At 38.8% G+C, this 24,472-nt stretch overlaps 4 protein-coding genes across 7 annotated transcripts in view; 3 read left to right on the forward strand and 1 right to left on the reverse strand.

The window, feature by feature from the left end:
- Positions 1-5,430, forward strand: part of LOC134881034 (sushi domain-containing protein 4-like) — a 6,656-nt gene extending 1,226 nt beyond the window's left edge. Inside the window, exons 3-10 of one of the 2 annotated variants that reach the window (XM_063908139.1) lie at positions 470-661; positions 907-1,098; positions 1,663-1,854; positions 2,673-2,864; positions 3,149-3,343; positions 3,428-3,560; positions 3,650-4,041; positions 4,111-5,430. In XM_063908139.1, coding sequence (XP_063764209.1) covers positions 470-661; positions 907-1,098; positions 1,663-1,854; positions 2,673-2,864; positions 3,149-3,343; positions 3,428-3,560; positions 3,650-4,041; positions 4,111-4,136 — 1,514 coding nt within the window. In that variant the 3' untranslated portion in view covers positions 4,137-5,430. Of the gene's footprint in view, positions 1-469; positions 662-906; positions 1,099-1,662; positions 1,855-2,672; positions 2,865-3,148; positions 3,344-3,427; positions 3,561-3,649 lie in introns of both variants that reach the window. The other variant, XM_063908138.1, reaches the window with a different exon arrangement.
- Positions 5,431-5,557: 127 nt separating this feature from the next.
- slc10a1 (solute carrier family 10 member 1) lies at positions 5,558-10,378 on the reverse strand. 2 transcript variants are annotated; one of them, XM_063908141.1, is made up of 6 exons: positions 10,260-10,378; positions 7,461-7,892; positions 7,177-7,381; positions 6,918-7,096; positions 5,980-6,179; positions 5,558-5,856 (listed from the first exon to the last, which is right to left on the reverse strand). In XM_063908141.1, exons 2-6 carry the CDS (start codon positions 7,862-7,864, stop codon positions 5,792-5,794), a joined length of 1,053 nt encoding a protein of 350 aa, XP_063764211.1. In that variant the 5' UTR covers positions 7,865-7,892; positions 10,260-10,378; the 3' UTR covers positions 5,558-5,791. The 2 variants fall into 2 exon arrangements, with proteins under 2 accessions (XP_063764211.1, XP_063764210.1); XM_063908140.1 differs by having other exon boundaries at positions 5,558-6,179.
- Positions 10,379-12,315: 1,937 nt separating this feature from the next.
- On the forward strand, positions 12,316-18,892 carry LOC134881037 (protein max-like). Of its 2 annotated transcripts, none has more exons than XM_063908142.1 (4): positions 12,316-12,516; positions 14,898-15,005; positions 17,314-17,452; positions 17,576-18,892. In XM_063908142.1, the coding sequence occupies exons 1-4, from the start codon at positions 12,481-12,483 to the stop codon at positions 17,758-17,760; spliced, it is 468 nt and encodes a 155-aa protein (XP_063764212.1). In that variant the 5' UTR covers positions 12,316-12,480; the 3' UTR covers positions 17,761-18,892. The 2 variants fall into 2 exon arrangements, with proteins under 2 accessions (XP_063764212.1, XP_063764213.1); XM_063908143.1 differs by having other exon boundaries at positions 17,329-17,452.
- A 1,135-nt stretch (positions 18,893-20,027) lies between these two features.
- On the forward strand, positions 20,028-24,457 carry LOC134881364 (ras-related protein Rab-15-like). Its single transcript, XM_063908635.1, has 7 exons — positions 20,028-20,210; positions 22,132-22,192; positions 22,270-22,330; positions 22,414-22,491; positions 22,673-22,762; positions 23,415-23,480; positions 23,586-24,457. Exons 1-7 carry the CDS (start codon positions 20,087-20,089, stop codon positions 23,742-23,744), a joined length of 639 nt encoding a protein of 212 aa, XP_063764705.1. The 5' UTR covers positions 20,028-20,086; the 3' UTR covers positions 23,745-24,457.
- Positions 24,458-24,472: the final 15 nt, after the last annotated feature.

Here is a 24,472-nt window from a genome sequence, read left to right on the forward strand (position 1 = left end):
ATACCTAAGTTTCCTCACATTGTTTTCAACATTTGACAGTTTATCCAAGCAGATTTAACTAAAACCATCCAATATGATGTCAGTGTTTTTCACTTGTTATTGTTACGGATAGTTTACTAAGCGAATGTTTAATATAACAATATAAAGAATACTTCTAAAGCGTACAAATTGTGCAATACATTACAAGCCACAGCACAGTTGTCCTGATTAAGAGAATGGGATTAGCCATGAAATGGCCGAACCATACAATATTGCAATGTTTATGTAATAAGTAGAATTAGAGCTTCGACATTTCACGCCCTTGTTGTACAGATGGTAATTATAGGTCATATTGTGTGTGACTTACTGGTGACTTCACTGCGTAACATGTATCAAACCATGCTCAAAATATTTATTGTAGTAATTCTGCTAAAAAAAAAAACTAAATGTTTCACAGAATTTCTCGTTTTGTTTCGTTTCTTCTTTCCAGGATGTGTGAGGCCCTATATGGTCCAGAACAGCTGGGTAAACCTCACAGAAACCAACAGGGGCTCCTTCCCTGTGGGCACCGTACTGCAGTACAGCTGTGACCCTGGTTACCTGCCAGACGGACCCAGCATCCTCACCTGCAACACACTGGGACGCTGGACCTCTGAACCTCCTCACTGTATACGCAGTGGTGGTAAGTTCATTTGTCTACCTCAGGGTTGTCCAATCTGCAAAGTAACGTATAGTGTCTCTGATGTGAGCCGCTCACCTCATTTCAAATATTCTCTCTCTGTAAAACATTTTCACTTTTATTTACTTTCCCATATAATTATGCAAAACTTAAGTGTGTGTAATAATTTATGGTTATACATAAACACCACCACGCACTTTAAAAATGTTGTTGCTGCTTTATATCTCACGTTTTTTCTCCCCCGTCAGCATGTCTACCCCTCTTCAAACCCGAGCATGGGGGCTACACCTGCCACCCAGCGCCCTGCCGGATGTTTTCCCATGGCACTGTGATTGAGTTCTTCTGTGACGATGGGTTTTTTCTCAGTGGAGACTATAACTACCTGACCTGCCAGGACGGACAGTGGGACGGCCCCATGCAGATCAGTTGTGTGAGCCAAGGTTGGTCAGTCCTCAAACTGAGATATATAAATAAGATCAATTCATTTTTCTGAACAATCTGTGCCCCAAATGGCTTAATTTGACTTACTGTGGCCTTGCTTTTCACTGGAATATACAGCTCCTGGAAAAATTAAGAGACTTCTCCAAATTTTTCTTAAATCTGTATCTCTACATGTATGGCAGCCATTCCACTGTTTGTTGAATTCCAACACAGAGAAATATTGTCAGTAGTTTATGGAATGCAATTTAAAAAAAAGAAAAAACAAATAATTGAACTCAAAGACATAACTATAAATAATAAAACAAGAGAAAATAATAATAAAAGTGGTCTCTTAATTTTTTCCACGGCTGTATATCACCTGCATGTCTATAGAAACGGCACAATCCTGGCTAGAAGTATTCTCAAAAAGATCTGTTATGCACAAAACGTACTTACGCCATAGATCATATAAAAAAGAAAGAAACTAAACTTAGTTTTCCAGTTTAGCACTTTGCAACAAATGTGCTTTATAAAAAATATTTTTAAACTAAGATATTAACTGTAATCTTCTCCCCTTCTTTAAGGTTGTATAAGACCCTCCACAGTGCAACATGGCTCAACTAATCTGACAGACTCCAATAAGAGTTTGTTTCCTGTAGGGACAGTACTGCGGTACAGCTGTGACCCCAGTTATCTGCCGGTCGGTCCCAGCATCCTCACCTGCTCCAAACTGGGACACTGGTCATCTGAACCTCCTCGCTGTATAAGAAGTGATGGTAAAAACAAACCCTCTTTTAATACAGTCTGCATTTTCCATCTCCTTACCCCTGTTTACAACATGTAGTTTGACTAAATAGTTTGAGAGTTTTCATTTGTTAAAACAATTTATATATTGATGTATTTTTCCATTCAGTTTTCTAACTTATATTTCCCCTATGTATTTCAGTGTTATAAACAGTTAGTTTAGATAAAAAAAACAACATGAGTATTTTCCTGTAAATGCAGTTAGAGACTTATAGGGGCTCTGACAAACAAACAACTCCACAAGAGATCAGAGAAACACTTCTTTCGTCTTAAATCAACATCCAGCAACTGCAATAACAAAAATAGACATTATGATCAGTGCACTGCCCAGGTTGTAGAATACTCAGAATATCCTTGGATTGAGACAAAGCAAGTTTTATTACAAACAGATGCTGTAAAATGACACGTAGTGAAACAAGATACAGCATCTGAGTTTATGTGTTTATTGTTTTCCCTTTCTTTCGATCGACAGTATGCCACACTCAATATCAGCCAGAGAACAGGAGCTCACTTGCCGCCCCTCTCTATGTGGAAGGCTACCTCATGGCACTGTGATTCAGTATTTATGTGATGAAGATTATAATCTGAAGCCTACTATAAATTCCGTTATTGTCAGTATTGGAAATGGGGCAGACTAATGTCGAGCAGCTGCCTCACATAGCATGGTATAGGTAGATTAGCTGACACGGTTCAGCTATTGGCAAAAATAGCTGAACTGCTTTGTAAGTGCTTTTATAAACAAAGCCTGTATGTTTTATTATTATTTTAATTTTTTTTTACCACTTTTAAGGTTGTATAAGGCCCTCTACGGTGCAGCACGGATCCACTAATCTGACAGAAACCAACAGAAGCTCGTTCCCTGTGGGTACCGTACTCGAGTACAGCTGCGACCCCGGTTACCTGCCAGACGGACCCAGCTTTCTCACCTGCTCCGCACTGGGACACTGGTCCTCTGAACCTCCCCGCTGTATACGCAGTGACGGTAAAGACAGACCTCCAGAAGATATTAAGTTGTTTTCTCATAATGTTAGCTAGTGGGAGAATGCAGATGTTGAACAGAAGAGGCACCAGCATGGAGACCTGGGGAACTCCACATGACATGTTTTTACACTGAAATTCAAACAGAAAATGCTTAATAAAATACAATACAAATTGAAACAGTTTAAACAACACATAGTCCCTTGCATTTTAATAGGATTCAAGTAAAAAAAACATACAGCAGTGGAGTTTATGTATTTATTGTTTTCCTTTCTTCTCTATCTACAGTTTGCCAGCCTCCATTTCAGCCAGAGAATGGGGGCTACACCTGCCACCCCGCCCCATGCCAAAGACTTTCTCAGGGCACTGTGATTGAGTATTTCTGTGATGAAGGCTATGTTCTGAAGGGAGAATATAAATACCTTACCTGTCAGTATGGAGAGTGGGACAGCCAAATGAAGCTCAGTTGCCTCATGGAGCAAGGTAAAAAAATAGATTAGATAGATACATAAATAATTAAATTAAGTTCTGTACACATAACTGTGTCAATTGTTATCTGTCTCACAGACCACAACCCAACTTTACCGTTGGGGATGCCCGCCCTGTCCATAGTGGCATCCACAGCCAGCTCAGTGATCCTAATACTGCTCCTGGTGGTGCTGTTTGTTCTTCTGCAGCCAAAGCTCAAGTCCTTCCATCGGTGAGCCTGCCCTCAAAATATGGATAAGCACTTCACACTCAAGAAACAACTTGTATATTTTAACTGTCTTTCTTATGCTTCACACCTAGACGGGATCAGGGAGTGTCTGGACAGCCCGTGTCCATCATGGTGGAAGGAATCCAGGTGACTCTGCCTTCGTACGATGAGGCTGTGAATATTTGTGGAGCCAATTCCCTCAGCTCTGAGTCTCGAGTCCAGATAGTGCTGTCTGAGGGTCAGCACGCCACAGCGCCAGAGGCTGGCCCCTCTCGGCCTTCTTTCCTCAAACAGCAGCAGTCAGAGATGGCTGTGGTCCACTCCGTGCCGCCGTCCTCATCCTCCTCGTCACCTTCCCCCTCATCCTCCACCTGGGTCCTGGAGCACGCTGGTGCTGCAGCTCCGTCATCCTCGCAAAGAAGGCCGTCTGCAGGCAGCGACCATCACAACCTGTCTCTGGACTCTGAGATGGACTACTCTGATGGTGAAGCCCTATTCAAATACACTTCTCACTTAAACCCCCACTTTGCTAATGATGGTCTTTTGTCTACAGATATGCCATTGCTGAAGGAGGCCTGAAGAATGCAGCAGCCTTTGTACTGACTCGACGAAACCAGCATTGCTACTGACCTGCACTGGTGAGCGGGTAACTCTTGAGAGTATTTCAACTCAGCTGTCAACACAGACGAGGCTCTGAGTGAAGCTGTGGGTGACTCAGAGTTGTTCCTCGGTCCATCCCAAAGGAAAAGAGAGAAGGGATTCACATGTACATACATGCTTACATTTTTCATAAGAATTCCTTATCTATGTATGTACGTCTAATGTCTGAAGCTCCGTTTGAAAACATAGAAGAGAAAGAGAAAGGAAGAAAAAGGAAGACAGTGTGTCTACAGCCTGTTGAAAATAATGCCTGTTGTATTTCAGTGTAGTGGGTGAACTCAGTTTGAGAGCTAATAATCTCTTCAGTGTTTGTTCACTGTTACTTTTCTTTACCCACATTCCGCACCAGACTCACATCGGCAAAGCTGCATGAAAGAAGGAAATCAAGATGATTGTCCAAGTCGTTTACTCTCACGACATTGTCTTCACAAGGTTTTTGTGATTTATAAGTGATTACATAAGGTGTTATTATTCATGACTCGCGTCATCCACATGTCACTGTACAGTTTAAGGCTGCTTTTCCTCCCCAAGAGTTCACCGTGCTGCATTTTTCATTGGATTGAGGGCAAACACTCAAAGAGACTTTTTGTTTCAGGCCTGCGTTTAATACATTTCACTCTTGCAAAGCATTCAGATGTATCCTCCTCATAGTCAAACTCCTGCCCCCAATGGCCTTAGCGTTCCACTTCTATGCACAGGTTTCTGTAAAAATAAGGAATTTCCAACGTGAATGTGAGTTGAATGCCTCCACTGCTTAGTGATACTATGTGTGGCTTTGTCAGACATATCACTTGTACACCAGAAAATATTATTCTCTTAATTTATTCAGGCTGCTTGTAAATTCCTCTTTTTATTGTAAAGGAGAACATTTAAGATGTGTATTTATTTATTTGTGTCCACAACGCTGTTGATCAGCCATGGCTTCGTTTTAATGCTTTCACAGCTTCAGTTTCGATTCTTCTGCAGACACGTTCTGAGTGACACTGTTAATGTTGTTTGAACGCTCCAACACTAAAGTGAGTAAGTGTACAGGTTAGTGTAATGTTAGTGTTCACTTGGTGTGACTGTCCATTACATTTACTTTTGGACTGAGGAAATCATGTTTTGTTTCTGTGAATATGGTAATTTTAATAAATGTCAAATGTATTAAGTTAAATTTACTCTGTATATACAATACGATTATTTTGATTAAATATTCTTTGAGATGTTCAAATTGCTTTTATCCTTCATTTTCATTAGGTCTGATTTAATTAAAGTATTCAATTACATACAGTCTCGAAAGAGCACATGACACATAAATAGACTTTATATACATATTAATTTATTGTCAAATTGTAAGTCATAAAACTAGCACATCTTTAAGTACAAAAATAGTAAAGTAAAATCATTTTCTTTTAGATCAAAGATTTCAACAGGCATTGCCAAAAGTTAACATGGTATAGAATTGATTAGATGAACAGTATTAGGAGTATTAGTTCCCCTTGCTTCACCAGTCTTTCCCTATCACAGGCCTGAGTGTAGAACATGTGGAGTCAGCATCCTCAGTGGGTGGGATTCAGCTCCTCTCTCCAGCACTAAGCGGTTATTTGTGGCACTGTAATGGTCGTTTCAACTCCCTTTTGTTTAACTTCATCGCCGTCTGTGTAAGAGAAGGGTAATGTTACATTAGTCTCAAATCAAAAGACCAATAGCTACGAATGTGTGAGAGCTGGACTGAGCCCTCCTCGCAGTACAAAAACTCTCGGACAGCTGTGACTGTTACCCCCGGCTGGTGGCTTGAATGCTTGGTAACATCTGAAGCACAGGGTCAGCAGCAGGGCCTCCGCACACTGGAATGTGTAGTATACCAGCGGGAAGAGAAACATGGGTCCTATGACCTGGGGGGAAAAGGCCACTTTAAGGATGGTAATGCACAGCTGGATGTTTTGACATCCAGTTTCCATGGAGACTGTCCTGCTGCATCTGAAGAGAGGTGATTCACTTGGCATTAGTTCACATAATTCATACTCAAATGCTCCACTTGTATTGATACAGGATAAAATAACTTGAATTGATATAATTTATTCCCGGACTTTAATTGATTATCTAGTTTTTTTCCACTTATTCTAACACTACAAGTTGGTTAAAATATTTCTTTGAAACAGTATTTAGATCCTTTACTTAAGTAAAATGACCTAGGTATTTTTTTAGCATACTTCAATTATAGTATCAAAAGTAAAAATACTCAAAAGTTAATGATGCCTATGTGAAGGTTTGACTATGACCTATTTATTTCATAATTAATAATGATACAGAAATGTGTTGGTAGCCTTTTACTGTTATAAATATACTTTCTACTTATGTGAGAACATTATATTGTGTACACATGTACATATTGTTTATAGTAACTATATTTATCTTTTTACTCCATTAAATTTACCAGAGATTTGATAGAGTTAACGGTATAACAAACACAGTATTTCCATCAAAAACGTTCTGGAGTGGAATTATAAAGTACACTGCTTACCAACCTGTCGGTCAGGTCCCTAAGAGGTCCCAAGTTTAAACCAAAGGGTAAAAAAAAAAGGATCGCAAATAACCTTTATTTCTCTTTTTTTTTGTGCTTTTTATCAAATACACTCAAAATGATCCCCTAACATCATACAAAACCATAAAGGAATCCTAAAGAGACATGAGTACATGTACAGTTCTTTCACTTACTTTGGACTGAGTCTGCATATCATAGACATCACATATCCCAGTGTGAATCCAATCAGAGGCATCAGAGCCGCCACGGCCAGAACATCAGGTGTGAGGGCCAGCCGTATCACGTCTTTGATGGCGAAATAAGACAGACTGAACACCAGGACAGCAGAGACTGTCAGGATGCCAAAACCAGCCTGGGGAGAAAGCAGCAACATGTTACAAGGGGTCAGTAGTACAAAAAGTACTCCTGTAAGGCAAATTTCAGGAGTCTCACTTTCTTGATGAACGGTGAGTATTTTGGTTTGTAGTAGTTTATGGCAATGCCAATGGCACAAGGCACCAGGGTAAAGGCGAGAGCAGAGATGATGCCAATATACGGTACGGCATCTTCCAGACCGTCAAAGCCTTGGCAGTAGATATACAGAAGCAACGGCATCAGACCCAGGGCAGCGATGCAGGAGCAAGTGGTCATCACGATGCTGGGAAGAGAGAGAAGCTTTGTTAGGCCGACCTGCCTTCAGTTTAGTTCCTTGGAATCAAAACATGATGAGGGTTTACCTGAGGTTCATGTCACCATTCATAGCCAGGGAAAAAATGTTTGACAGGCTTCCCCCTGGACAGCAGCCACAGATGAGCACAGTCACAGCCTTGATGGGATCCATCTGCAGGATTTTGGCTAAAGAGAAAGCAGTCAGGGGCATGATGCCGAACTGGGCCAGCAGAGCAATGGCTACTCCTTTTGGCTTGAAGAGATGAGTCTTTATTTTGGAAAACTCCATCGTACAGCCAAGAGAAATCATGATGATGAAGAGGATGACGATGGTGAGGATGTTGATGGCTTTGTTTAGGGAAGCGGGGATGTTCAGGACACCCATCACACTCCCATTGCCAGAGACGTTTGCCTCATTGTAACTGTCAGTTATTCTCTTGTAGACTTCTGTCACGTTCATTGTGGCGCTCATCCCAACACGGCTGGGCTGTGGCTCTCACCTGGTACACAAAGCAAGTGAAATACATTAACAGCAAAGAAATTACAGTGTGAATTTGTATTTATTAGATGTTAATACACCTAATTCCAGCCACTAAAATGTTATTACATTATTCATTTAAGAATAAATAGCATATTTTTTATATTTAACCTGCTATTTATTGAGTTTAAGTGGTTTTATCCACATAGTTTTCCAGCCCTGCATCATACTTGCTCGAAGCCAAACTGAATTGAATTGCATTCTTTAAGTAGTCTACAGGGGAATAAAAAAAAAAACTCCAGCCAAAGACATCAAATCCTTGATTATAATATCTCAAATGTGAATCCAAGACAGAAGCTCTCAGAGTTCCGTAAAAGACCAGCAAACCAATAATTGGCAAAACAGTGAAAGAAGCCGGTGCATATATAAACACATCATTTATTCTGCTTCATTTGAATGGTTGACGTGCACTTTGCAGTATGATGAACATGCAGAGTTCGACATTAGATGGCTGTTTCCACATTCAGTCATTGAAGAGGGAAAGTTCTGTCATGCTCCCCTTGAATCTCAGAATGTATGGCTATGTATGTTTTTTTGTCATCACAGATGGTTGGGGAGCTAGTTGTGGTCCAGTATGCAGCTAAATGTTCTATCCTACCAGTATATGTTTTTAGACTAAATTTGCATATTATGGATTTTTAATGAGATAAATGAACCTTTTTCGTGGAAAAAACGAATGCATCTCCAGTTGTTATTATTGATTTTTTTGTTTGTATAATGTATTTTATTAATATATCTTTTAATGATGCAAGCAACACAGCAAAAGAAGAAAAAAACACACATGGTCTTCCAACTTAAACATACTTTAGGGAAACCCCAAAAACGATTGAAAGTAGCAACAGAAGTCTGTGTAATCTGACATTATGTAATCCTCCTGTAATACTGCTGAGTGTGGTGCCATCCCTCAGCCATTTTTCTGTGTGTGTGTGTGTGTGTGTGTGTGTGTGTGTGTGTGTGTGTGTGTGTGTGTGTGTGTGTGTGTGTGTGTGTGTGTGTGTGTGTGTGTTGTCAGTGTGTGGTCAAAAACAGTTTGGCCTTCCGGCGGAACCTCTAACCACACACATTGGATCCTACCTTTATACCCACAGTGTTAATTGGCTCCTACAGTGTATATGTTTAGAAGCTTTTTGATAAGTCCACACTTTCCACTCACAAGACATGTCAGACTACTCCAAACATTTTCAGTAATTTAAATCAAATAAGTGATATAATGTTATGTAATTGTGTAACTGCTACCTCTGCTTGAGGCATTTAACATGTCTCTAAATGATCTACAGATAATTTAAAATCAATTTTTTTATCATCATTTTATCTTTTCCTTACAATCAATACATTTCATTGAGAGGCAAAACTAACAATAATGAAGTTGTCTAGGTATTTTTTTTGCAGCCCTTACTCCAGGGGTGTCCAAACTACGACCCGGGGGCCAAGCGCGGCCCGCAGCCCAATTTTAATTGGCCCTCAGCAAATGATAAAAGTATAATGGAATATGGCCCACAGCTGAAACTTGTGCTTTTCTTACATTCTACTTCTTAAGTATGTATATATATATATATATATATATATATATATATATATATATGAGTATTCATGTGTTATTAAGCATGATTTTCAAATAACTAAATAAACAAATATAATTGATTAAAAAATGCCCAATAACTTATTTCCATAACAAGCATGAAATAGACACTTCATATTTCCCCTATATTATAAGCAATCTGAGGCTTCTGTTTTAAGAAATGAGCTGCCGACTAAATAAATGAACCCCTATGGAGAGCTGTGATGTTTCTTAAAGCATATTCAAGTATCACGAATAATTTACCTACATTTGATTGATTTCACTAACTTATAACTTAACTTATGAGGTGATATACCCCACCCCTAGTGAGGGGCCCAGCCCTTCACATGCTTTTCTTTATGTGGCCCTCAGGGAAAAAAGTTTGGACACCCCTGCCTTACACTGTTCATACACAACATTACATAACAATTAGCTGATGCTTTCATCCAAAGCAACTAGCAAAAAGTGCAGTAAACCATAGAGATACAAACTCGGAACAACAACAATCATGTGCGTATATTATCTTCAATTGATGATCCATATATGACCTGCGGTCTAAGTGCAAAGTTTAGCAGACAACATGGCTCTTAATGTTTTAAACAGTTGGTTAGCAGGCTGTTTCTACAGAAAAGTATAATTAATTGGTTCTATTTGAGTCTTTTCATGAAAATAATGCTAATAATATAAGAAAACCAAACCAACAGCCTCTCCTTTTGAAAAACCAAAATGTAATAATGACAAAAGCTAAGAACATTCAGATAATTTTCTTACCTTAGTTTCAAGCCAGTTTTGGGAACTTTGCTGTGCTCCCTCTCACTCTTGTTTCAATCTCTCCTCCTCAAATTGTTGTGCCTAACTCCTTTTGGACACTCTGCCCTCCCCTCACTGTGTGTGCTCTGGGTAAACACGTTCAATCAACTCCAGAAGCAAACCATCCAAACCAAGTTCAACTCCTAGCACCGCTGCTTTTATTCTCATGTGTTGCACAGAATTCTAGTGAATCCAGCTTTTAAGACAATTACTGGAAGTCATGCCCAACACATCGGGAGTTGGTACCAGTTTTGCAGGGCACCGTGGGAAACCTCGGCTAGAATAGACTTGCTTCTGTACCTCTAAAAAGGCATTTTATTTGGCCTCACGTGTAAACAGAACCCCAATTATTATTATTATGCAACGGGGCACACACAGTTTGCCTAGCAGAGTTATCAGTCTTTTCCAAAGGGGGCCCTTCTTTGTTGTGAGACTTGGGTGCTTTGTACACCAAGAACTTTTAATTACAACTTGCACAACAGAGCAGGCTAAAGCGTTGTTGGCTTAATCTCTAAAGCATGGTAGGGGTTGTGTCAAAGCTGAAGGGGCCATTTCTTAAATCTCAATGCACCTCACGTGCTAACATGCAATGGAATCTCTGACAGGATCATGAACTCAAGCAATGTTAATTTTCTGCTTCCACATGCATAGATGTCCGGTTAAACAATATTATGCAACAAAACCAGATACAACTGAACTTGCCATAGGAATAAATCATGATGATATTTGAGGTTTAAGGAAGCATCAAGGACAATCAAAGCACAGAAAAGGCAGTATTTATGAATATTTTCCCATCTGATAAAATAGCCAACTGAGGATATTAAATGATAAGGATAAATATAATGTAAAGCTATACATTTTTATCCTAGAATTAACACGACATACAGATGTAACTGAGGACAATCTTAGCATGTGAATAATTATATTTATTAAACAATATGTTTTATTAAATATCACCATCCAAAGTGTTTTTCATTCAAGCAAATCAATTGTATAAAAGACAAGCAAAGTGTTTGGATATGCAGTATTTCTGTGATAGTTCCATAACCCCACAATATTGACACATTCAAACTTGTAATTGTGTGAGTAAACATAATATCTTTAATTTATTTGATTTATTAAGATATAGTTTTAGACACCATCATTAAATGTAATACAGATTGTATTTTGTGTGCAAAGACACAACTATTTTACAAACAGATTTCAGCTGGATTGATGGACTTTTTTTGGTGAGTTAGTCATGACAGTAAAAGAAATAGACCCTGATATGGTGTTTAAAATATTATTAAATGAGAACGTGTATGTGTTAATCATGTTGTTTTAAAGGACATAAAACAGCCCATGTTCATCTTTGTACTTTTCAAATTGGACACATAATTCCTGATAATACATTTATAGTTACATATATGTGGTGCTGCAGTAGGTTTATACGCAGTGATGACTTGCTGCAGAAGCTATTTAAAGGTCCTATGGAGGCAAGTGTACAGCCATGAATGGTGAGTGGGGGAGGGCAGCCATAGTGAGCTAGGCCACCATCTGGCCTCATAATCATATGCTGCAAGAAGAGCCTAGTTATTGTAACCCACTGCCCTGTTGTCAATGACCACTGAAAGATCATACTTTAACACAATGCATTTTGGTGCTAATACCAGAGAATCATGTTTGCATGACAGATATATTTCAGGAGCATGCCACATCAAATATTATTGTATATGTTTAAACATCACTGATTTACTTGTGACAATTTCACTTAATGCAGTTTTTAATTATTATTATTATTACAATACAACAAAGATATATGCATGCATTTGAGTATTAACACAGAAGGTCCTGAAGCTGCTGTGCTTGCAACTTCTAGGAGATAACGGTATATTTTGGTGGGCGAGTCTCAATCCGTTGTCTTCTGGGAAATGTAGTTATTATGCGAGAAGCAGCGACAGCGCTAGCCCGGTTGTGAGTGGTCAAATTACTTCATTTCCCATAAGGCCTTGTTTTGATGCGCCTGCGCTGTTTTTGTTGTTCAGTCCATGTGTAGGCGAATCACGTGTAGAGAAACCGTTGATCGTCATGTATCTGCTGTAGCAAAAAGCTCCGAGCTCGATTTTATTATTTGCCTCCAGTTGTCGCTGCACTTTGTTTTGACAGCTGCTTGTTTTCCTTTTTCGTACCCGTTCCCCGAAGAATGAGCGAAAACGATGACATCGAAGTCGACAGCGATGTATGTGGTTTAGTTTCCTCTAGAAGTAGCTAGCCAATTTGTTAGCCAACAGCAACTTTAACATTCCTGCCAACCTACGATATCTGATTGAGTTAGCTAGCTAGCGGGCTTGTTGGGTTCCATAGCTAATATTTAAGGCGACTAGGGGGTAATAGTTTTTAGGAATAAGTGATTTTGCAGTAGTAGTTGACTGGCTGGCTTTTAAAATAAAGTCGAGTAAGTCAGTCTGGTGAATATGTTCCGTGGGTTTACTGCGGTCAAGTGAGCTGTCGTTTTCGAAACCAGTTAAGCCAGTCGTCGTTTAGATGTGGTTGCTTATTTAATAGTGCAATTACGGTACAGGTGCTGGAAGCGGCCAAAAAGGATGTGGAACAATTTACTTGCACAAATTATATTGTGCATCATTTGATGGAATACCTCTTCTTGAAAATATGATAAAATGTGTTTTTATGTTATTTACTTCTTCTGTAATGCGTAACGAAATGCACACTTCTTTTTACAAGGACAAGATCAGGTTTATCGGTTTGCTGTAAATCCCAATATATTTCTGTTCAGAATTCAAAGAATACAAACATAAACAATGTTGAGTCTCTTAGCTGCACAGTTCTGGAGAGAATATGAAGTTAGACGAAAGTTAATCTCCAAAATGCTGAAGTTGAACTCTTAATAAAAAATGTACATTACAATACCATAATTTAACAGTTGAGGATTCTCAGCAGATTACTTTTGGGAAAGCAAAAGTATTATGAGAACGGTTGATTGTATTAGTTCAGAGATAGAAGGAGTTCCCCATGCAATACAATATGAAAGTACATGTATATGGAAGTGGATCTCCAGTATCGTTGAATTAGGAATGTGGATTGTGAGTATTTATTGTAGTTAGCGTAACTTTCAAGGTTTCCAGCGAGTCCTTAAACGTCCCATCATGGCCTCTTCAAGCAACGTCGGCGTAATTGCTTGAATAAACGCGCAACAAATCTAAAACTGCGACTGTGCGAAAAGGACTCCAGAGACTGTGTTTATGTTTTCGTTTTTGCCGATTAGCGACGTGACAAGTTCATCTGATCTATCCCTGCAGATCTCTGCGCCTTTTTAAAATATCATTTCCTAAAACGAAAATCAAGCGCTGCTGCAGCATTACTTTAAGATGCATTTGAAGCATACATTCCAAATGCAACATAACCCATACTGTACACGCTCATTTAAATGCCCCATTTAATAATCATAACTTATTTTATTTAAGGGCGCCTTTCAAAACTCTCAAGGACACCTTACAAAGCATAATTATAGACAAGCAAAAAAGATGGTCGAACAGTAATTCGAGACTTAAAAAACAAAGACTTAAAAACAACAGTTTAGAGGAATTATGATTTACAAACCAGCTGCATTTAAATTGCGTATAAAAGTGCCATGGTGATTTAATTGATAATGCATGTGATTTTTTTGTGTCAGGTTCTCGATCTATTCACACAATTTCTCACAGCCATGGATTCCCCTCCCCCCATTTGATTAAGCTGTGATCTCCAGCTTGGGATCCTCTTAAAGCCACATTATACATAACATGCTGTTAAGCCCACATTTTTCAACTTTTCTTAGGTTACATGATGGATTAAACCTTGATAGAATACAGATATGGTTTTAGTGTTGCTCAGTGCAGAACTTACTGTAAGAGTGGTCATTTATGATTCACAATCATTGACAGCACTTGTGAATGACATGCATGCAGCTAAAAATCTAAATTAAAATGCATATGGTGTTACCTCCTAATAATATACATTTGATTGTATTTGACCTATCAAATTGTTCTTAGAAGTGAATGGTTATTGTCAATGTGTCTTAATGATACACAAATGTATGCCAAGTTAAAAGCCATCAGGTAAGTTAAACTCCTCCACCAGAAAAGCAAGCATTTTATGGCCTTCTCTAGAAGATATTGCTCTTCAGGTTGCATTTATCTGCTTCTATTAATTTCGTTCAGTCCTCTTGAAACAGCATGTAGAAGGTAGACATTGGAGTTCGAATGTAGTTCTCGCGAAGGACAATTGTTAGACAAAGACTGACCAATGTATGCTGTTCCAACCTTTAAACAGCCTAATGCCATGAGCACATCTTTAGTTAAGATTCTGTAAACAATATACTCACACCAGAGGTTCCTGCTGTGTGACGACAGGAAAAGGAGATTAACATAAGAAGACCTAACAAGTTTTAACCACTACTCATTGAACTTGAATGCAGTTCAAAGCTGCAAAATGTGTATATTGACATTTTAAATTGCTCTCTGTTTTTATGTCAAAACTCACATGACTTACTTGGTATAATCTTATGGGTTTTTGAGTATATTACCTGCGTTCTGAGTGTACACTTTGCCTCTCCATTTGTAGGCAGACAAGCGAGCCCATCACAACGCGCTGGAGCGCAAACGCAGGGACCACATTAAAGACAGCTTTCACGGTTTACGAGATTCTGTGCCTGCATTACAAGGGGAGAAGGTGAGAGGAAAATAAATGCACTTTCTCTACCAGAAAAGATGTTGTATCTGTTTTTGATTTGACAGTGTGTCCGAGGTTGTTGCAAGTGGGTGCACCTGCAGTTAAAACTATAAGCAAAATGATGTTATATCGAACATAGTGAAATATGCCAGTTCTGATATGTTAACGGTCTTAGCCTGTACACTTTTTTATGCATAGGTAAGAGATTGACCTGTTATAAGAGCCAATCTGCACCGCCCAGGCCACAACAACATGTCTGAACCCATTTACTCCTAAAACGCCTGCAAAAAACGGCTCTAAACCCCGAGGTATAGTAGATATAAATGTCCTTATCTCCTGAGGGTTTTCTGAAAAAATACTAAGAATTGGCAACGTCTATGAAAACCTTAAATATCTAAGCCTCTGTAGCACATAGAAACATGAAATAAATTGCACTTAAAAGGCAAGACTCACAGGTTGTATTAAAACATGCCCCCTTAGCAATAACATACCAACACATTTTTATAAAAAATAAAAAAGGGGGTGGGGAAATCGCTGTCAAAGTATTCGTCCATCGTAGCCATTTTTGCCTCCAAAAAAGTTTTAAAAACCGCAGTGAATGTCTGATTGATTGACGTGATTGTCGGCCAACCACACGACATTTGGGTGGTCACGTGGTATAAAAAACCCAACAAGACCCACCTCATGTGTATTTGAACCAATGACAGTGCATTATATGCTGCATGCCTCCTGAAAATGACGGCAAATCAACAATGTTGCGCCACGCAGCAGCCAGCGGTAGATGGAATGTTGCGCTGCGCAGCATCCGGTACAAATGGGTTAATCAAACAACAGAACCCGACTCGCAAACTGCCCCATTTTGCATTTGCACTCGATCCTGTCAACACAATTGACAGGATTGAGACATGTCTGTGTCATGTGGTGCCAGTGTGTGTGTGCTCTTCGAGGCTGTGCCGTGTTTGTTTCTGTCTCTCTCACAAACACATATCCTTAAGGTTAAGAAGCGCCTTCCTCCTTTATTAAAGTAACGCCACTGACTGAGTTTAGTTTGACTGATCATATGGACCGTAAGAATAGAAGGTGTCAGCAATAATGAAAGGCTACTGCTGCCTTTCTCTGATACAGATGACCAGTGGGTGAAAACAAGACTTCTTTCATCTTGCAATGTCATAGCTTCTGACTCTTAAAAGGCGGTCAACCACAGTGGTCCAGTCTGTAGCTCATCACTTGCAATTCCGTGTGCTTAATATTCAACCACCTAATCGGACATTATTTCATCTTGCACCCTTCAGTCTTAATGTGATACTATTGTGTTCTGCTTGGGTAGCTCTCTTAGAGGTCTTTACCAGAGGAATGGGAAAATAATATTCAACCAAACTATCTTTTTCGTCCACAAATGTGTGAATTGGCCTTTTGGCTTCATAGGTGGATTAAAGCACATAGTAGATCACAATACATACAACACATAGATCAACATGCTCAGGAAAAACAGTAAATCAGGGCCATATTTTAGAAAATAGCTTGCCAGCAAAGCCACGTATGTGTCCAATAAATCCTAACTAGTTTCCCTGAATGATGAAATCCGACACCTGAAAATACTGCCTCACATGTCCTCAGTGTACTAGTACAGACTGAAAGCAGCAGCTCTATAACCTTTTACCAGCTAGCCCTCCTACACCAAGGGACATTTGTTGGTACAGTCAATTTTTTCAGTAAATCATTATTAGCAGGTGCTGCAGGCATTGGCATAATTCATTGTGCAGTTGGGAATGTGCTTTATCATGGAGAAAATGTGTGTATTTGTGCTAATCAATATTCTGCAATATCTCAATGTAAGCACATTTCCAAAAGGTGGGTGACCTGTTGTAATGTCATGTTTTTATCCTTATTTTATTATCCTTATTAAAAAGTAATTGCAACTGGGGATGTCGATGTTTAAATATAAATATTTTGTATAGGTACAGATTGTATGTTTAATTTACATTGCGACAGAAATTTCAGTTCATCCAAATAGATATAGCGCCTCAAATGCGTCTTCAAATCTCATTGATTAATGCGGCTCGAGTGTAAAGTGCCTCTTCAATTTCACGTCATTTTCCGTTATTATTGTGTCTTTTTTTATTAGTCGCTTAAATATTTGTTAATGCGTGTCTGCTATTGAAAGCAAAATGAGCTGAGCCTGCCATCCCCAGTTGCAACATACATGTGTAACACTGATCACTGTATAACTGTTTTGGCACAATTAATGTTGTTCTGTTGAACAGACACTGCAGCTCTTTCCCACGACTCTCTGAATTTTTGCTGACAGAGTTCTGTCAAACAGGCTTCCCGAGCACAGATTCTAGACAAAGCCACTGAGTACATCCAGTACATGAGGCGAAAAAACCATACTCACCAGCAAGACATCGATGACTTAAAGAAGCAGAATGCACTGTTAGAGCAGCAGGGTACGTGGAAGAATGTTTTGTTGTGTTGTTGTTTTCTATGTATTTGTACGACAAAGTGTTTTTAGTCACAATATGCAGTATTCGATTGGATCAAATGTATCTTTCTGTCTTTGGTTACTGCAGTTCGGGCACTGGAGAAGGCGAAGGGGAACACTCAGCTCCAGACTAACTATTCTTCTGACAGCAGCATGTACACAAACCGGAAAGGCAGCGCGGTGTCCGCCTTCGACGGCGGCTCAGACTCCAGCTCTGAATCAGAGCCGGACGAGCCTCCCAACAGAAAAAAGCTACGTGTGGAGCCCAGCTAGACTCGGGTCATCCCCCGGTTCTCCAAACAGACTTTTTTTGCCCACCAGCCCCAAATCCTCTCACCTGTCCGCACTCAGTCCTGCCTTCAAACGGCAGTCCAGGAGACAAGGTGGAGACTGTGTGAGAGAGGTGCTGTTATGTATAAAACGCTTCTACCTTCCTTTCCCTCATGGCAAGCATCCTGTCACTCTGTTTCGTGGCCCAGCAACAACTTTTAAATCCCAAAAGTGAGGCAGCTCTGCAGTTTTGAAGAACAATATGCTTTTTTTTTCATACCACATGATAACCATTCATAAGCAAATGTGGAGACAACAAGGTATGAGGCTTTAGTAAAGCTACACAAAATATAATACATTTGTTTTTGTTTTCTCTTTCAGTTGTTCACACAACCTCTGCAATCTGTTTGAGTTGTGAGATTTTTCAACCTTTAAGGAAATGGGTAATTAGGGATAGTTTAACTTTTTAATATTCAAACTTTTCCAGAAAAGAATATGAATTGCTTTTGGAAAAAAAAGTCTGTTATGCAAAGATGCAACCCTCATCATTATATGTAGGTGGCTGAAATTTTTGTCTTTAAAGAAATGTTTCCTCTATGTATAGTAATGCACCAAAATAGATTTCTTACCCTCATGTCTGATCTCCCTTACGTTTGGCTTGAGTTTTCCAAGAGAGCACAGGAGGATGAACGAGTTGACCTGCTGTTTCAGTGGATTTCCCACAGGTTCAACTATTTATTTTCCTCTATTTTATTAGTATCAGATCAAATATGGATATTAAAAAATAAATCCCCTAATGGGTACTGAATGTTACGTAAGGGCAGCAACCTTTATTTTTGTTAATGAAAGTCCATTTCAGTGTGTAGTATATAACACTGTATACTCTTTAATGGTGTCAGTTCTGAAAAAGAAAAGCCTTCCCTTGAAATATTTGCCTGTGCTGGGTATGTTTATCTTTCTTTCTTTTCTTTCCTTTATGCAGAGGTAATTTAGTGTGTACGTAATCAATATTTGTTTGTTCCATTCCATGGAAATTACAGGTATGTTGTACATACTGCCAATGGTTGTCTTGCAAGTTAAGGCATACCTTTATTATGAGACTATAAATAAAACTATTTTATCCTTTTGGGATGTATCTGTGACTCAGCATGTTTTTAATAACATCTTATGATACATTTTGTGTATTAAGCTCACTAAATGGCTGGATGTGTTTGTGGTTTAAGGGAGAGAATTTATTGCCAGATCCAGTTTATAAAATATACCTGTGTCTAACCATATTTAAAGTACTGCTTATGGAATAAAAGCAATCAAAAAGGACCATTTAGTGGACTATTAGAGGATTTACATGTTTGTAGAACACAATATTTTAATTGTGGTGTCCAAGATACAGATTGTTTTACTTGGATTCAGATTTCAAATTGACATCAGAAGCATCAGTATGCCTGTATTCAGTCTACTATTGAAGATACAGGTAATGTTCTTAAAAATATTTAATTGAATTTGGGGAATTACTTGACATTGGATTTTGACACATTTTATTTTTTACACGAAAGGTTTTGCTGAATTAAGATGAGATCACATTAAAAACCATGAACAGATTTAATATTGTTGACAAACGTAGAGGAACAATAAATAAAAGAAAATGAAAATACAAAAAAGAAATCCTTCGTAACATAAAGGGCTTTGTCTTGTGTTTAATTGTTCTGGGGGGGGGGTTGTAGAAGTTGCGTGAATTAGGTCTTATTACCTATGTATTTCTAATACCTGTCTACAGCTCTGTATATACTGTATAGATGAAATATCTGTGTATGGGATTAGCTCAGTGTGATGTCTCCTAGTTGACCCTCCAAAGTGCCAGCTTCTCCAGGGATACAGGTTGTATTATGCAGCCTTCAGGGACCGTAGGAAATGTTACCACTAGCAGCATATAACGCGTTTTTTATGCAGTGTTGAGGCTGTCGACGAGAACTTCGAAGACCAAAACAAAAATAACAAATGTTATGCACTTATAGCTGTGAATTTAAATCCCTTATACATACAGTCTATGTTTAATCCACGTATTATTCTTTTTAATTCCATGTTTTTCTTTTACAGTCTACTCGCTAAACTCGAACTGAACTACACTTTTCTACATTACAAATAGCCACTTCCCTTTCATTAAAATTCAAGATAAGATGAGTTGTTGTGAGTTCTGAATGTCTATACTTGGATTTATAATTTTCAAGTTAAGAAGTGGGTATTGTCCGAGCGTCCCTTTAAGGCAGCACACATCAGCAGTGCACACAGCTCCATGGAGGAGTCATGCTTTCTTCTGTTGTAGTTTTTTGTCATGGCTAAACAGTACGACGTCTTGTTCAGGTTGCTCATGCTCGGGGACTCGGGGGTCGGGAAGACGTGCATGTTGCGCAGGTTCACGGAGAGTGAATTTGACCCTTCCCATATTTCCACCATCGGTAAGTCATTCTTCAAATTTCACTCGCCCTTGTTCCTAAACTCTACATATGGGTCTGCATTAGCCACAGGTTGAACCGGATAATCATCAGTGAAACTTTATAGAATGAATGGAGAGGTTGCAATATTGATCAATTAACTGTAATTGTCTCTTATTTCAAAGTGTTCAAGCAGGCCTAATTAGCTAGTGTTATTAGTACAAAGTACCTCAGGCCATACCAGCCCTTTAACAGAATGAAAATAAAACTGTCAGTGCTATGAAGGCTACACTAACGATCATAAAATATTTACATTTTCTAACCGAGATATGCCCCTAAAGAAAGATACTGAAGGATGCAGGAGAGGTCTGAAAAAGCTGTTATGTTACAAAAACAATGAGAAGGAATTTCCACAGGAAAACCAAACATTTTCTCTGCCCTCAAAGTGTTTGATATTATTTCCTGTTATGTATTCCGAAAATGTACACGGATAAGCCAATTAGTGCTTCATATCCCTGCTGCCTTTTTCCTGGCTGTGATAAACTAATTACATGAAGAAAAATGGTTGGGGTGTTTCATTAAAATAAAGTAAATTGTTTCCACGTAAGTCAATGCATACTTACATTTTAGGCTTTTTGTTGTAAGAGAAAGTGGTGAATGGAGTGAATTCAGGGTGAGAGGTTTGTGAACTGCACGCTGGAGAGCTGGGTCACGAGAGCTTTAGATGGGATTATATCCAGACATTTGAAATTACATGGCACATAAAATCTCCTTTCTTTTAGACTCATGATGTGGTGATTATCAGTAAACACTAGTATCCCTCATCTGTTTCCCTATTTCTTTAAAGCGTCTGTCTTTGGGAACAAGAAGGCACTGACACACAGGTTGAACAGACCTGTTGCATTCTGGGCTTTGCAGTTAGGAAAGCAAACACAAGTAGAGCACCAATGGCACAGCGTTAATCAACAAGCTTGTGTCAGCGTTTAAAATCTTTATTTCAGGAAACGAGTCTGCACGGTCTCCCTTTTTACTGTCTGGGACACAACAATAAAACAGCCATTGTCAACATGCTTTTCCTAATTTGACAAGTATGCTGTAGATTAACACATTTAAAAAAAGCCAAACATTAGGTTTCAGCTTCTCTACTTCAGAGCTTTACTGCTTTACCTTGTTTCACATGGGACCGTTGACTTTAAACCTCTGGGTTTTGGATGGCAAAACATTCTGACACTCCCTTTGTGTCTAGTAATTCAATTGTCCAAAGTAAAAAACACAAATTTAAAGTGATTTTGTTGACTCCACAGAAGTGTAATTTCTTTCACTATTGTATGATTTTTAGGATAAACTTAGTTGAATATTGAAAGAACTAACAGTAGATCAATAATTAAATATCACCTAGTATATAAAGGGACATTTAGGAAAAAACACTACAGTACCCTATATACTTTTTTAAAATATAAAATACACAGTAGGTGGCCGGGAAAATGAAATGTATATTTTTTTAGATTGGAATCTGAATAAAACTAAACAGGAATTCATTTTAGAAGACAAAAAATGATACTGTCTGACCTTTATATATACATATAATATATGTTGTTGGCAGCTAATGCTCCTCTGTCACATTTTTTACCTTTCTTGTCCTGTTACCTAGCAATAAAAAGCACAGTCGTAGTTAACATCACTTTCAAGCCCCTTGTGTAGACAAATTATTTAAAAGCTGACACTCTACACTGCCCGAGAAACTATTCATTAGGGGTAATAGTGTGTCTGAGCCACACTCATTAAGAGCTCACAAACATACAAAAGCCCATTTAAAATAGCACAAAGCAGGATTGTTTACAAATTTGTCACCGTTGTATTTCTAGTTTGATCACAACTTGCTTTTGTAATGTGCTGTCTCTATTTCTGTATGACATAACACATCATTTCATTAATTTTTTTGTAGGAGTTGATTTTAAAATGAAAACACTAGAACTAGATGGAATCAAGGTGCGAGTACAGATATGGTAAGTCATCCAACGCATTTACACACAGTGCGTATCGTGGGATCTGCTGCTAATTTTAGTTTGTGACTCCGGTGCAGGGACACGGCCGGGCAGGAACGTTATCAGACCATCACCAAGCAGTACTACCGGAGAGCACAGGTGATCCCTCCACATGAACAAGTTACCTTCATGCCTTCCTGTGGCGTTCATTGTTTAATCTGTCTTCATACATTTCTCTCCAGGGTATCATCTTTGTTTACGATATCACCGATGAGTCGTCCTTTCAGCACCTCATGAAGTGGGCAGGTGATGTGGATGAAGTAAGGAAATAAGCACTCTCATTTCACTCCCTCGCCCTTCACAGTGACCCAGTATTTATACTCGCCTCTCAGTGCTCTGCTGATGCTTGCTGCACACCGAGTGGCTTAGTGTGAGTGACAGGATGATAAAGTCCTTTATCTCTGCTCTATCTGTCCTTTCTGTCTCGTTGTTGTTTTGCAGTTTGCCCCAGACAAGGTGCAAAGGGTCTTGATCGGAAACAAGTCTGATGAGGAGCTCAGTAGGCAGGTGACAAAGGACCAAGGAAGCAAGGTTTGGTTGTGAATTTGTTTTTTAATTGACTCTTTGCATTATGACTTACTTAATAAACAATCATGAACCATATAGAATGTTTTAGGTACACAAAATCATTTTACCCAGTAGTGGTTGTTCTAGTGTTTTGCAATACAGTATATCAAGTACTTAACCTGTAGCCCAAGAGCTTCTTACCTGATCAATCAAAAGACCTAACGGAGTCATTAGGAGCATGGTTATAGATCTAAATTTGGACAATCAGCTTCTTATTTTAAAACTAAACTGTAGATTTTTGTTAAATGGCATCAAATAAAATACTCTATACGATTCTTAGTGAACAGGATTAAATAATAGGCAGACATTTCTAAAGCCCTCTAAAACTGTTTTTTATATTTGCAATTTTTTCAAACTATAGTACAGGATACTGTGTTTAAAGTAGCTTTCATTGCCACTTCCTCTGCCTGCACAGAATATGAGTTTTTATTTGATTTTGATTATTCCCAAGTGTAGGCAGCCCATCAGCTAATTTGTATGAACTCTTCATTTACAACATATTGATTGGCCAGTTAATAATCACTAACATGGTCTTCTAACCAGATGCTTATTAACATTAGCTATAAAATGCCTTTTGTTGTTTTTGTTTCTAACCATATTCGCCTTGGTATTGAAGCTAGCAGAAACCTATGGGATGGAGTTCTTTGAGACCAGTGCCTCCACCAGCACCAACATCAGTGAGGTAGGACAAGGGATTGAGGAAACTGTCATTGTCTGAGCACAAAACCCCTTCATCACTCTTTTTTAGTATCTTATGTTAATATATTTCACTTCCTTCTACCTTCAGGCCTTCACTCGTTTGACAGAGCTGGTGCTTCAGGCTCACCACAGAGATGTGGACAACTTGTTAGGAGCTCTGGATGATTATCTGGATAATCATGCTTTGGAAGAAGAGAAAGATAGTGAAGGCACCGACAACAACACTCAGAGGACCTGCGCCTGTTAGGAAGAGGGCCATCACTGAAGCATGGCTCACAGCTAATGACATTTGTTCCTCACTGTGACATGAACCAGCGCTTCTCGGCCTTTATAGATACTGTAACCTGTGTGTCTGGAGGGAGCTCAATTGGTTTCACTTTTCGTTTTTGCGTTTTGTAGTAAACAGCAGCAACCAGCGGAGGGCGCATTATCACTATGCCCAACAGCAAGTGAAGAGTAAATACAGGGCATAAATGTAGCAACTAAAACTATCAATGCACAAGCTCTATTCCTTCTGGTGCACTATTCACTTACATCTGCAAATAATTGGGTAATGTGTTTATTTGAGAAATTAGTTTGTAAAGTTGCAAAGAGTCTACATGCTCACACAAGGTAGCCAGAGGACAGAGTTTAATTATTTACGCCTCGAAACTCAAACCAAGCAGAGTGGATTATTTTACATGATAGACTTATTTCCTCAAGGAAGACAGTGCCATGTTTAATGACCTATTTGAGTGCAGCAAATCTTTGTTTACCAACCTGAATGTATATGTATGCGTGCCTTAGTTTTATGAGCGATTCCTGCTGGATATCATGAATTAGAGCAGTGTTACTGCTACTTAAAAAATGTTTAGGGTCTACTTTGGTGCCACAGATAAGTCATTATACTATTGTAGGACATGTAACCTCAGGATGTGGCAAAACATAGTTTATAAATTAAAACTGCCATATTTAAAATGAGTTGATTGGGTACCT

This window comes from Eleginops maclovinus, chromosome 19 (genome assembly GCF_036324505.1).
Source record: "Eleginops maclovinus isolate JMC-PN-2008 ecotype Puerto Natales chromosome 19, JC_Emac_rtc_rv5, whole genome shotgun sequence".
NCBI classification, from domain to species: Eukaryota; Metazoa; Chordata; class Actinopteri; order Perciformes; family Eleginopidae; genus Eleginops; species Eleginops maclovinus.